At 33.6% G+C, this 14,087-nt stretch overlaps 1 protein-coding gene across 10 annotated transcripts; it reads left to right on the top strand.

Annotated features, from left to right (window-relative positions):
* The first annotated feature begins 982 nt into the window (after nucleotides 1-982).
* LOC105349011 (glycine N-acyltransferase-like protein 3) lies at nucleotides 983-13,696 on the top strand. 10 transcript variants are annotated; one of them, XR_004602428.2, is made up of 6 exons: nucleotides 983-1,226; nucleotides 6,257-6,379; nucleotides 7,382-7,486; nucleotides 8,274-10,660; nucleotides 12,580-12,688; nucleotides 12,902-13,696. XR_004602428.2 is itself a non-coding variant. In XM_066084558.1 (6 exons), exons 2-6 carry the CDS (start codon nucleotides 6,302-6,304, stop codon nucleotides 13,326-13,328), a joined length of 840 nt encoding a protein of 279 aa, XP_065940630.1. In that variant the 5' UTR covers nucleotides 993-1,226; nucleotides 6,263-6,301; the 3' UTR covers nucleotides 13,329-13,696. The 10 variants fall into 10 exon arrangements, 9 of the variants coding, with proteins under 9 accessions (XP_065940630.1, XP_034330233.2, XP_065940633.1 ...); XM_066084558.1 differs by having other exon boundaries at nucleotides 993-1,226; nucleotides 6,263-6,379; nucleotides 10,540-10,660; XM_034474342.2 differs by having other exon boundaries at nucleotides 993-1,226; nucleotides 10,540-10,660.
* Nucleotides 13,697-14,087: the final 391 nt, after the last annotated feature.

The raw sequence follows: 14,087 nt of genomic DNA, 5'->3' as shown, positions 1-14,087 counted from the left end.
GGTAGGGTGGGGCCACAATAGGGGGATCAAGTTTTACCTAGGAATATATAAAGAAAATCTTTAAAAAAATTTCTTCTCAAAAGCTATTTGACCAGAAAAGCTCAAATTAAAATGGAAGCATCCTCAGATAGAAAAGATTCAAGTTTGGTCAAATCATGGTCCCCGGGGGTATGGCGGGGCCACAATGGGGGAATCAAGTTTTACATAGGAATATGTAGAGAATATCTTTAAAATTCTTTTTCTCAAAACTATTAGGCCAGGAAACCTCAAATATCAGTGGAAGCATCCTCAGATAGAAAAGATTCAAGTTTGTTCAAATCATGGTCCCCGGGGGTATCGCAGGGCCACAGTGGGGGAATCAAGTTTTACATAGGAATATATAGAGAATATCTGTAAAAATCTTTTTCTCAAAAATATTAGGCCATGAAAGTTCAAATATCAGTGGAAGCATCCTCAGATAGAAAAGATTCAAGTCTGTTCAAATCATGGTCCCTGGGGGTATGGCAGGGCCACAATGGCGGGATGGATTTTTACATAGGAATATATAGAGAAAATCTTAAAAAATCTTTTTCTCAAAAAAAAAAAGCTCAAATTTGACTGGAAGCATCCTCAGATATGTATATTCAAGTTTGTTCAAATCATGGTCCCCGGGGGTAGGGTGGGGCCACAAATGGGGTATGAATTTTTATAGAGGAATATATAGAGAAAATCTTTAAAAAAAAAAAATTTAAACCATTAAGCCAGGAACGCTCAAATTGGCTTGTAAGCATCCTTAGATAGTGTAGATTAAATCTGAAGTTAAACTCACATGTGTGTTCACCTGTACTGTCTCTGTAAAATGACAAGTGATGTATGAAATTGCATAAAATGTAAAATGTTTTGACGTGAACCTTCGCTGAAATACTGTTATGATATCTGGCTCCGATTTCACAAAATAAAAACCTGCAATGTGTAACATTTTTTTTATATTCATGTGCTAGCGCGGGATATCATGTAGTCTGTCAGAAACAATGCAAGTGTCATGCAATGTAACTAAACCTTTGATGCCTTAAATAATTAAACTCAAGTTTTGAAGTGATTTTAGACCGAGTCTGTACTTGGCATTGACTCCATTGTACCCCCTGTTTATCACAGGGCTTTTAATTTAGCAGTGTGATATAAACTGGACATTTGAATAGAACAAAGAACCATTATTCATCTGTAACTGGACTTCTCATTTCATTATGGTAAGAATACACCGAAATTTAAACTGCTTACTTCTTAGAGCAATATATTACTGCGAATTTGTATAGTTGCACTAAGGTGTGGATGTTTTATGTGTATATTTTACACAAAATATGTTTGAATCTACGATATATATTAACGGACGTCCAGACAAAGACTGCCATAGAAAAGTATCACAGGATGAATGACCATCTTTAAGTCCTCCTTAAAGATAGCTTAAAGGTGTTTAAAGGTAGCTTAAAGACGATCTTTAAGCCACCTTTAAGCTATATGTGTTGCTTAAAGGTGGCTTAAAGAAAGCGTAAAGATGGCTTAAAGGCAGCTTAAAGACTATCTTTAAGCCACCTTTAAGGACAACTTATAGGTCCTTAATGTCCAAACTTCTTTAAGCCACCTTTAAGCCATTAAAAAAAATTTATTTCAATATTGTGCTTAATTTCTAACAAAATGTATTAACTTTATGAAAGGAAAGGTATTAAAACGGTTTTTGTTATAGAAAGAAAAATGAAAAAAAAACACAAAAAAACGACCACGGTGAGAATTGAACCTGGGACCCTTAGTTTACTATCATCACCACACTTCCTCTGCGCCACGGCAACTTACATATATATGTGTGTTTTTATATCCTATATATCAGTGGATATTGAATCACTGTATTGAATGTGTTTACTTGAAAAGATTTTGACAAACCATTCAGTTTGTAACAATCAATTATATCTAATTTATAAATTACATGCATGCATGTATTTAGAATGAAATACGGAACTTGGTCTTCAGTGAACAAAAATATATTATACCTAAATGGAAACCGTTAGGTTCACTATAGTAGGCTTTCTTAGTTAATATTTAAACCGAGTAGATATACGTTCATCTAATTAATAGCTATAAAAATGTAAGAAAGAAAATGAAATCATTTCTTTTATAAAATGCATTGATACTATTAGGGTATTTGTTCAATTTCCCGCAATTTCCCGGTTTTCATGATCGCAGCGCCGTTCCAATATGTTTAGATATTTACATGCAATTGTATTTACATGATTTTTAAACTATCAATTCTATAACAAACAAAATTTCCAATTACCGGTGACATATTTACTGCATGTGGCAATTGCAAATGACTTGTACATACAATTGTATGATGTGCCAGGCCGGGTATATTTGACATATTTACCCTTATACATATATTTAAATAATCAACCCCTATTTATGATCACCGGTACATTAATTAATTAGCGTCAAGATTTTACTCTTACATACATGTATCGTTAATTTGTAGACGTAACATTTTTGAAACCCAGAGCTAGGAAATAATACTTTGAAAATGAATTACAAATGTAAATTAACTTTTATTCACTAGACTTATCGTATACTCGTACATACTAAGATTCAACGCCTTTAGAAACCCTAACGTGCACCTGGGCACACGACACACCTGTTGTGTATATCTTGTATATTCTGTGTTAGTTCCAGGGGTTTTCTTAAGTTTGACAAACAATAGACTCTAATTAGATATACACAAACGAACAAAACTATGTCTAGACAAACAAAGCAGTAATATCCTGCCCGATATAACAAAGGCAGTTGAGAGTCTGTTCATCTTTAACATGTATCTAGCAGATCTAGAGTTAGAAATAATGAAAATTGAAAAAAAAAATACAAACCTTAAACCGATTATCAAATTAAATCATGCATGTTTGGTTCATTATCTTTATTTTGTTTAATAACCGGATAAACTGAGAGAGAGAGAGAGAGAGAGAGAGAGAGAGAGAGAGAGAGAGAGAGAGAGAGAGAGAGAGAGAAAGAGAGATTTTTTCTCACCGATTAATTTATAATAGGAAACAAACATACTTTAATTAGTTTTATGCACATATTAAGATACAGAGACTGCGCTCATCCCTACAATAATTTGAAACCCCCAAAAAATTATAAAGAATTTTATAACGACAATCTATGTCGATCGGAGCGGTGCTGATGATAGCGATCTACATTTTACAGTTTACCGCCGAAATTTCTACTATCATTACTGAACATATAGAGAGAGAAAGTACAGAGTTATCTTTTCTTGGGCGAAGAGATTGGGTTTCTGCAGCAGACAGCAGTTTTAATGGGATAAAAACGCTTTTTACCGAGTTTATTATGAATATTTGAGTGTGAACGTGTTTTTTGACAACATTTGCAACATTGTGTGCGAGGATTTGCGTAACTTTTGTGAAGTAAGTTGTTTTCTGACATTGTTTACAAATCGTGTCCTTCCCTTGTGTATTATTATATATATGTCATAGAGTGTAGAGCGGATACGATGCCCCTGTGCTCAACGTAATTAAGCATAAATTTATCCTTAAAAATTGCAAAACCTAAGGGCTACTTTTGTTCCAAATTTGAGTTACATTATTATGAAAATAATACTGAAGGGGGTTTATTTTAGTCGGTTTATAACTTCGGGTTCGGTATTTCATGTTTGGAACAGGTCATACTAACAATGATTTTGTTTGTTGAGCAACACTTCGCATGCAAAGGGAATCTGAAACATTCAAGATATATTGGTGCCGATTTTGTGAAGTAAGTTGAGATTTTAATATTCCAATGCGTTGACATTTCACTTTTGACGGCGGTTTAGCTTGTTTTGTTTTTCGTTTCATGTTCATTAATAATTCAGAGAAGTATCGTCTGTATTTGTAATGTTTACGTATCAAATCAAGCATATACTTCGGTAAATCAGACAGTTGACTGTTTACCTGCGCAATATAAGCAAAACATGATGCATTAACATAATAAAATACAATTCATTAGGTATGATCTATGCGTAATGTTTGATTAATGCCATGTGTTTTGTTAAGGTGCTTATATTGAAATAGCTCTTTAACATATAGATCACATGACAACAACTTTTGAGTGTATTCATCGACCAAGTAAGGTTTTAAAACGTCACACGAGTTCACGCCAGGTAAACAACAGTCTTTTATTATGCAGAAAACCAATCAAATTTTTGAAAGTTTGTAATTTAAGTAATTTAGTGTATTAAGGTAAAATTTTCTTCTTTCACACATACAAATTTTTTTTCAATAAAATACAATAACCAGTAAGTACTTGAGGAAGAAAATGTATCTTATATTTTTTGATCGCTTTTTAAAGGGGGGGGGGGGCTAGAATTATGGAAATTAGAAGTTAACAGTGTACCCCTACCAAAAATTTAGATACATATCTTGCATAGGATTTTATATTTTCGGTAAAAAAAAAAAGAAGGTATTCCATAAAGGTACTTGTGTCAAAGATTACATGTAAGTGTACGCAAAAAATTATGTATATGTAAAATTCGGATAATTCAACCGAGGGGCCATATGGCACAATATCCTTTGAACGCCCATTTAAAGCCATTGTTGCTCATGTGAGCGATGTGGCCCAAAAATAAATTGCATGACAATGATACGCTTAGTGTCCAGACTAAACCAAAACACTCCCTTTCACAAACCGGTCCCCTTTTTTTCTCCGTATTGCTTATTAAGTCAGATATCCTGGGACACCTTGTATCAGGTTATAAATTAAGAAAATCTAATGATAGTCGTTATAAATGAAAAAGTCTCATGGGTTTTTTTACAGAAAAAAACGAAAAATTTTCATTTATTCTTCACACAACTTTCGAAGAAAAAAATTACAAATTTTCATATTTTTAGACATTTCTAAAAAATTATACAGTTTACATACAATTTGTATTAGAGATTTATTAAGAGTTATATATTGAGTAGCTAATTTTTGTTTGATAATATCTTGAACAAGTATAGTTTCACAAGTTGTTTTTTTTTTGGGGGGGGGGGGGGGGGGTTGGCAAACATTGGAATAAATCGAAATGTACCAAATAGGCATAATCTCACAGTCAGTAAAAAGTATATATTCGTTCAAACTGTATTATACATTTTGGTCCAAGCTGGCACAACCATAGAAACAAGTGCAGTTACTATAGTACTTCCCCTTTTACAATGTACTTACGATAAACTACATTGACCTTTAATCTGATCAGGATGTATAATCATTTTTCAAAGTAGTGAACAAACCTGTTAATTGGATTAAGGACAATCTTAATATTCATCTATTTAGGGAAGGCGATACAGGAACAGTAACTAAACATCGTTAAAAATTATGCCAACATTATATTAACTTTTAAATAAATCTGTAGAAATGTATAATATGAATTTTTTTGTGTGTTTTAGGATTATATTACAGATTATTATAGAACTTATGAGCTCAATTTGTTATGGAATGTGTTTACTTGAATATTAATTTGTTTGTTTTTGTAAGTAAATTAGAGTTATGCAAGCAATGATATACAGATACTCGAAGATCCTCCATACAATCTGGACCTTTACCAATCTAGAGGTACTGGGAGCAAGCTCACAATTGATACCCCCGCCACGAAAAAATCATAAGTCAAGTATATTTCTATTATAGAAAATGATGGATGCAATCTATTTAACCGGCCATTTTCTATCAATAAAAACTTGTCTTTTTTCAGAGGGGCGGGCGGGGATGAGAATCTAAATTTGATTGAATTTTTCCTCACACAAGCAAGCTTTATGATAAATTTTACCTTCTAATCATTTCCATTCATACAAGATATGGCACAGACAGGAATTAAACATCTCTTTAACAATAACTTTGAACATGCCCAAATTACCTTTGGTCAGATCATGGCACACCTTCAGGTCATAAACAAACTTCCAATATATATATGGAATGGAAACGAATATTGCGCAGACAGACGGACGGACGGACAAGGTGATTCCTTTATACCCCCCCCCCCTCCAACTTCGTTTGCGGGGGATATAATAAACTCTTTACAAACTTTTTTACTCTTGTTTGCTTACAATGGTTTTATATAAAAGGTAACAAATTGAATTACGATTATGTTTTTATACAATTTTATTCATATACGTGTCTATACTTTCAACTTCAAAGTACTGCAAACTAAATTATTAGCAAAAGAAATATCATATTTAAAGCTTAAACAGTGATAAAAAATACATTGTGTTGTTTTAAGTTTCAGGTCAAGTAAAGCCGTTTCTTTTTTGTTCGATCGATTGTTATGGCACATCAAGTTTTGTCTGAAGACTACTGTTCGCTGGAAAAGTTTTTGAGAAATGACCTGCCGTTTTCAGCATCGGTAAAACTGGGTTTACGTTAATCAATTATTTAGAATCAAGATGGTTTGACTATTAGATTTATTTCATTTTCTGTTACATTGGTCACTTTCCGTTTTCGATCGTCCGTCTTTGTCTGTTACGTTCTCTAAACCTATGAAGGCGGTATGTGGGACACCTATCCATATTAATGTGGATAAAAGTACCTTATAATTAAATTCTTTCTCCGGTTTAGAATGTGTAATTTTTTATAATATTCGGCCAAAAATACGTTTTAATTTTGTTTTAGAAAGGTGAAAACTATAAAAGCCCCAACGATATTTAAACTAATGACAAATATTCGTAGTAAACGCTCGAATTTATTGGGCTACGCTGTTGGATAAAAATTTTGTGAAAGAAAATGTTTCATTTTATCGATCATTTCAACTGGAAGTTCCTCACAGTATGAAGGTGTCCCATACCACCTTAAAACCATCATGGAAATTAGTTAGTAGTTTAAGAAAAGAACATAAATTGTGAAACTAAATTTCCCTATTATGATTACAATTTGGGGTAAAACTAAATATTAAACTGCCTCTGGGCATCGTCTGGAAAAAATATACTTGTTTGAATAGCATTAGCTTTATTTTGTGTATGAGCTTCCTCTGGCAAGTTTATTTTTTCCCCTTTAATTTTATAACTTTTTCGTTGGAGCTTCAAGAATTCTAAGAATTCAAAGTTGTTTTATACTTTGGTAACGGTTAAGATGATAAAAGTTCTCTTACAACGTTGTCTTCAATTATATTATGGTGTTTAGTAATAATAAAAGAAAAACAATTTGCCAGAATTTTCGGGGATATTAAGTCTTCCAGAATTCAAGTAGGCGTTTCGTCTTGGCCTCGTGAAGAAATTGTCATGTTGTAAATTTAAAATTTACCGGTTGGCAGTTAATACAAAATTTACATGCCATGTTGTAAATTGTATTTACTGCTACCCGGTAATCAAACTTTACAAAATGATATATATTGTATATGATTTCTTTTAAGGCACACTATCTTGTCAAACAGTTGAGGAAAGGGTCCCTGACAAAAAGAATGGTGTGGGTCGACAGATGGTCAGACTACAGTGTTGTAGTAGTATCAGACGACAAGGTTTGTCGGTGATTTGCATCAAAAAATTTAAAATTTAGTAATTCAACTCATGCAACGTAACAACACTTGTCAAAAGGTGGGTGCTTACTTTTCTTCAATTAATTATTATACTTGCTTCCTACTATATCGCGGTATCTGTGGTATCGTGGTATTTCTATTTATGTAGTAGCACGCGCAGAAATTGACATGTGACGTCTGGATATTTTTAGACATAGTAAACAGAGGCACGCTAAACATCACCAATAAAAATCTCAAAATTAGAATATTGAACCGGCACATATTGTCGTGTGGTTTTTACACTGAAAACGAGGCTGTTAAAAAATCATGTTAAATCCAGATAAGGAAATGCTGCATAATTAAAAAAGTATGGAAAGCAGTTTGTGTTAAAAATTAGCAATAAAAGAGTTTTTTGCGCATTTTTTTTTTTGGTTGTTGTTTGGTATAAAAATCATAAGAATGCATTGTATTTTTTTTTATACAATAAAGACAATTTTTATAAATATTGAATTTTTTAAATCAACAAAATAAAATATTATTCATAAAATTGAAGTTGAAATTTAAAAATTGTTTAAGAACAATAAAAATTTTAAAATTCAAAAAATCTTTAAAAGATTTTATTTAAAGATCAAATTAAAAAAAAAATTGAATTCAATTAAACTCCTTATCATTTTTTTAAAAATCTCTCTCTGTCGTGAATATTTTGTGGGTTTGTGTTGTGTGTGCGTTTTTAAAATTAAAAAAAAATTACAAAATAATGTTACATTGATATCAAATTTTTTAATTTAAGATTGTGAAAAAGAAAAGACTACAGTATGACCGGGCAAATCTGGAGAGGGCATATACTGCTTGTAAAGGTGGGATGTCGATGTACAAGGCAGCAATTATTTACTCTGTTCCTGAATCAACCCTGAGAGACAGGACAAGGTAGAAGATTCCTTTGGATGCACATGTTGGCTATTCAACAATCTTTACTGCAAATGAGGAGAAAGCATTAGTGGACCACATCGATACATGGGAGTAAGAATTCAGTCACTGGCCAGGGACTATGCAGTCTCTCTTGGAAAGAGTACAAGGGGCAAAGATTCCGGGTCCTTGCTTTGAATTGTTGGTTTTATGGATTTCTGGGCAGGTGGCAGGACCTTAAAGTTTCTAAACCACAGTCACTGGCGATGAACAGAGCAGAATCAGCATCCAGAGAAAATTTAGATAAGTACTACAAAGAACTCCACACCATCCTCACTAAAAGCAATCTCCATGACAAACCTGAAAATATATACAACATTGATGAGACAGGATTCAGTACTGAACATTCCCCATTTAAAAGTCATTTGTGACAGGAGCACTAAACCACAAGCAGTTACATCCAACAGATCTACATTGACCACTGTCATTGCTGTCATTGCAGCTGGCAACGCTCTAGGGAATTATGTTCCACAATATTATGTGTTCAAGAGAAAACGTTGGAACCCAGATTTCATGAAAAATGCGACACCAGGAGCGGATGGAGGGATGTCAGAAACTGGATGGTCCAACAGTCAGGTGTTCCCGATCTACTTGACAAAATTCTTCATCAAGCACATCAGGTCTTCTGAGCAGCCAACCCTTGTTCTGTATGATGAGCATAAATCCCTTGACGGATAGGGCGAAGAGGCACAATATCATACTCTTTTTTTACCCCTGCACACTAGTCATTTGACCCAATCTCTGGGTGTCGGCGTGTTTGGTCCAATGAAGGGAATGTTCAACAAAGAATGCCAGCTGTACATGCAGAAGAATCCTGGGATTCACATAACAAAATATCAGGTAGCTTAACTAACTGCTAGACCATATATGATGAGGGCCATGTCACCTGAAAATCTGACATCAGCTTTTAGAAAGACTGGGATACATCCAATTAACAAAGACATGATTCCAGATTCTGACATTGCATCATCTTTGATTTACAACCAGCATGATGTTACCCACCTGTCTTCAAGCCATGCCCCTACTGTCTCCTCTGCTGAGCCTCACAGTTAGAATGAAGAACCAGAAGACTCTGAAAATGCCAACAATTTAACATTTTTTGGCAGCAGAACAATCACTTCAGTTATACAGAGACCTTAAAAGATATTTTTCCCTCCATTTCTGTCTGGAAATTTAACCAAAAAGACTAACATCAACATCCTGAACTCCATTGATGCAAAGCAACAGAAAAAAGTACCAGTATCTAGTGCTGCCGCTGAATCCAGCAAACCAGCAAAAAGACTGGGAAAAAAATCATGGAAAAAGAAGGCCCAAGCACGTCGGGAATCAATAGAAAAGGTGGACCAATTCCGCTCCTGTCAGAGGATGAGTGGCCAGAAACCAGCGATGGAGACAGCATTGCAGAGGAAGAAAAATGCTGTTTTTGTCATGACTGGCAGACAAAGAAGCTTCAAAACAGTACATGTGTTGTTTTGTGAAGTGGAGCAAATGTGACTTCTGTGACCATTGGACTCACCTTCAGTATTGTACTCCTGTTCGAGTGTTTAGGCGGGGAGACACTTTTAAGTGTCCCCATTGTGAAAATAATTGAAAAAAAAATGAATAAAAATTCAGTCATGTTTATCACTTTCAGCAGCTGTTTAGTATTTTTTTATCTATAATTATCATTTTAAAAACATTATTTTAATTAAAATATTATAAAAATCCATTAATTTTAAGTCAAGTTAAACTACTTTATATTTTCCCCACAATAAGACACTACTAGGCCACCGTAGATCACGCCAATCCGGATACCGCGATACCATAGAACTCTCTCGCTTGAAGATAGTAAACAGTAGTGCAAAATTCCAGGCGGTTTAAATAGATAAACAAATGTATAAATATTAAATAATGTAGAAAGTAATGAAGATATGTAATAAGAGAATCTCACAATAACATCAGTTTCTGGAAATATTTCCGTATTTTCCTTTAACTACAGCGATATCATATGACCGGCTCATAATAAATGTCGAATAACAAATGTATTTAAGCTCTTTTAACATGATCAACTATAATTGTTTTCTTACTGACCTGTACCCTATTTATTGTAGCATAAGACTGCTGATTCACAGAGGGTGTACTGTTTTTGTAGAGACACAAAGAGTACTTTGGTATTAGATGCCGTGCTCCAACATGTAACGAAACTACTTTCGAACACTCTCTTCTTATTTGGTAAGCATTTTTCTGTTGTATGTCAAAAGAAAATAGATTTCATTTAAGTTTGTTGTAAAAGCTGAAAATTATCTGCGATGCAAAGGACAGAACGGCTTTGATGCAAATGACAGTTAGGGATTCGATGCAAAGGGCAGTTAGGGGGTTTATATGTAAGGCATGTTTATAACATTTTCTTTTCAGTATGATTGCAAATCATAGTATCGCTTTATCTTATAATATTCCCGCTCCAAAGAGGAGGGCTAATACTGTTTTATCCTGTGTATCCGTCTGTCTGTGTGTCTGTCAGTAAATTTCTGTCGCATTTTTTCTCAGCAACTTCTAGTATTAATCGCAGTCGCAGATGCTTAAAATGTTAAGAAACTCTTTGCTTAGGTATTGTCATATATTGAGATTCATCTTTGTGCCAATCAGACGTTAATTTCATGTTAGATGACGGCTTTGTTTATTTGTAGTTTAAATTTTCGAAAATTTGAAAACAAATTTTCGTCAAAGATATTGCAGCACTATTAACTGCAGGTGCTTGAAATTTTATCACATTCTTTGTTTAGGCATGCCGTATGAATGGATTCGTTTTTTAACAAATTTATTTTCAACTTCCTGTTAATTGTCAACTTTGCTTATTTTATATATTCACATCAGAGCGGGAATATCACTATTGAGCTCTTGTTCGCAGCTACCCGGTATTTTGTTTAGTCATTTTGCACTTTTAATCTAAGTCAGTACATATAACGTTAAACTTTATAGTTCCATGGTATATTAAAAAAATGAACTCAAAAGAAGTCTGAAATTCCACAATGTTGTATTCTACAATGCATCCTACTAAGGAAATAAAGTTATCCACAATATTTAAGGACGTTGTTTACTCAGGGTTTGAGTTCTCAAATCCGGAGTGTTAAAAAGTTCAATTTCATGAGTAACATTTGTTTTAAATACAAAAGTATTTATGAAATGAATTATTATTGACATAACAATCGATATTTTTACTAAATTATGGAATTAGGCTCTGACAAAATTTGACTTTTAGCAAAACAGAGGAAATTCGGACTAAATTTTTCAGATTTTGTTTTCCACTGAAATATTTTTGGCAGTACTATAATATTTAAAGTTAAGATTTTATTTGTTAGTCATCATAATTTTGCCTATTTTTTGTTGGTTTTATCTTGCTTTTTCGTTTATATAATCGCATGGCACACGCTACAAAAATATTGAAAATGCTTAAAAATGATAAAAGACACCATATCTCAAAAATTTTGATCATTTACCTCATATAAACTTTATGCCAGCAGAGAAAAGTCAATATACTTAGTTTAATACTAATAATGTTTTAGCATTATCATCATTCAGTTTTTTGTAATATTGAATCAAAAATGGGTAGTAATTTGAAAACTGATAGAGGAAATTCGGACTAGAATATCTATAAAAATTTAATGTCACTACCATTCATAAACTGTATTTTATTTGTTGAAGAGTTAAGCAATTTGTATTATTTTCACAATTAAGAAAATCTCAATCATAGTCTAAAATTTTTATGGATTTTTCTCAAATTTTCAAAAAATATTCAATGGCCATTAACTCAAAAAAGTAGGTCATTGACCTACTTTTTTGAAAGTGAAGAATAACACTACTATGTAAGGTCTGTAACACACAATAGTTGGTTTTTCATTATCATCAGTGGAATATTTTTTCATTCTGAGTAAACGTCATCCTTAACTAAGATGTATCAAACCTGAGAGGAATAAAACTTGTGTGGCGGATTTTCATGGATATGTGGGTTTTACATTTTAGAAATTGTTCATTTATAATAAACGGGACATAATTGTCAGTCAATCATATTTTTCCAAATACTATTCCTCTATAAAATGTGGAAGAATTTGTAAATACAGATATGTTAAAGATGTATTTTTTACTATGCGTAGGTTTACGTTCCGAGGTTCTGGATCAGCTGATAAGCCATCGTAGTAGCGCATATCGCGTCAGTACTGACGGAGTCATTATGAACATGCAACTGGAAAACATCAGCCAAATGTTTGTATTGCTTAAGATTTTTGCGTCTTGCTAACGTAAAGTTTTGTCGTTATTAGGGCGGGTTTTTATTTACTCAATTTCAAAAACGTCCTACTTTCCTCCACCATACAAAATATACATGTACAGTATATGCAAAATGTATTGTTTATTCTTACATGATCAAATTCATAAGTGTCTAAAGTGTATATTAAAAGTAACCCTTTTTTGGTACAGCCCAATTCCTAATAGATTGACGGTGACGAATCTAAAACAGAAACACGTTGAAACTGTCGTCCAGGAATGGCCATATTCCGGAATCTTCAGCGATTGCAAGGAGTGGGTCAGTGATATGATCAAACAAAATCCAAGTGTCTGCATTGAAAACGAGCAAAGAGATCCCGTGGCCTGGATTCTACAACAGGACTACGGCTGTATAGGCATGTTACATGTTATTCCTGAATATAGGAGAGCTAAATTAGGAAGTGCTGTTACCATGCTTCTGATGGAGAAATTACTAAAGGAAGAAGACTACCTATATTCTGCCGTTAATCTTGATAACAAACCGTCACTCGCTTTCCACGAAAGGAACAATTTTGAATATGTCAGTCCCTTCTCGGTCGGCTTTGTGGTGTACCCTTATGAAGATGGTTTGCAGAAATAAAATTTTAAAATAGAATGATTAGACACCATCTTAACAACAACAACCCAAAGAAACCTCTAATTTCATTTGAATTAGAGGGGTGGGTATCAACATTGATTGTAAACGTGCAGTACTCGCAGATTAAAACACGTTTACGTTAATAATTACATGTATACAGTGATTGGCCATCCAGCCTCCTTAACGCTTGATATTGTCAACTTTTGTGCAACTATTTATAGCATTAGTGCTTTCAGAAATTATGCTTGATGAAATTTTTATTGTTTTTATCTGACAGATTTAAAGTTTAACAATAATTACCGGATGATACAGTGCTTTTTGTCACGTCACATTTCAACTGAAATTAATGTTATAATAAAGGAAGAACCTCAGATTTGACTGGTTATTCGTTTGGTATGAGTTGATAGAATATTTATTAAAATCACTTTGTGGATAGAGGAGCTCATGTCCATTTCATTGATATATGACACTCTGGTATTGGTAACACTTTTCATAAGATACGGAATGAAAATGCGAAACTGTGGACAAAATTTTTACTTTCGGTTTTGTGCTTGAAAAAGGGGGTGGGTTCAGAACACGAAATGCCACTCGGAAAGAAGGTGATTGACACCCCCCCCCCCCCATAATTGGTGATTATTTGCATGGGTAGACATTAACCTACAAATTCAATGGTACAGTAGTTTATGGCAGTTGCTCGGGACTGGAGCGCGGTGCTAAACCTGTGAAAGTGTGAAAAAAATGGCAAATGAGATCGTCCTTGTA

This window comes from Magallana gigas, chromosome 5 (genome assembly GCF_963853765.1).
Source record: "Magallana gigas chromosome 5, xbMagGiga1.1, whole genome shotgun sequence".
NCBI lineage: Eukaryota > Metazoa > Mollusca > Bivalvia > Ostreida > Ostreidae > Magallana > Magallana gigas.
Note: the sequence above shows the minus strand (reverse complement) of the source record. Positions and strands in the feature narration are given on the sequence as shown.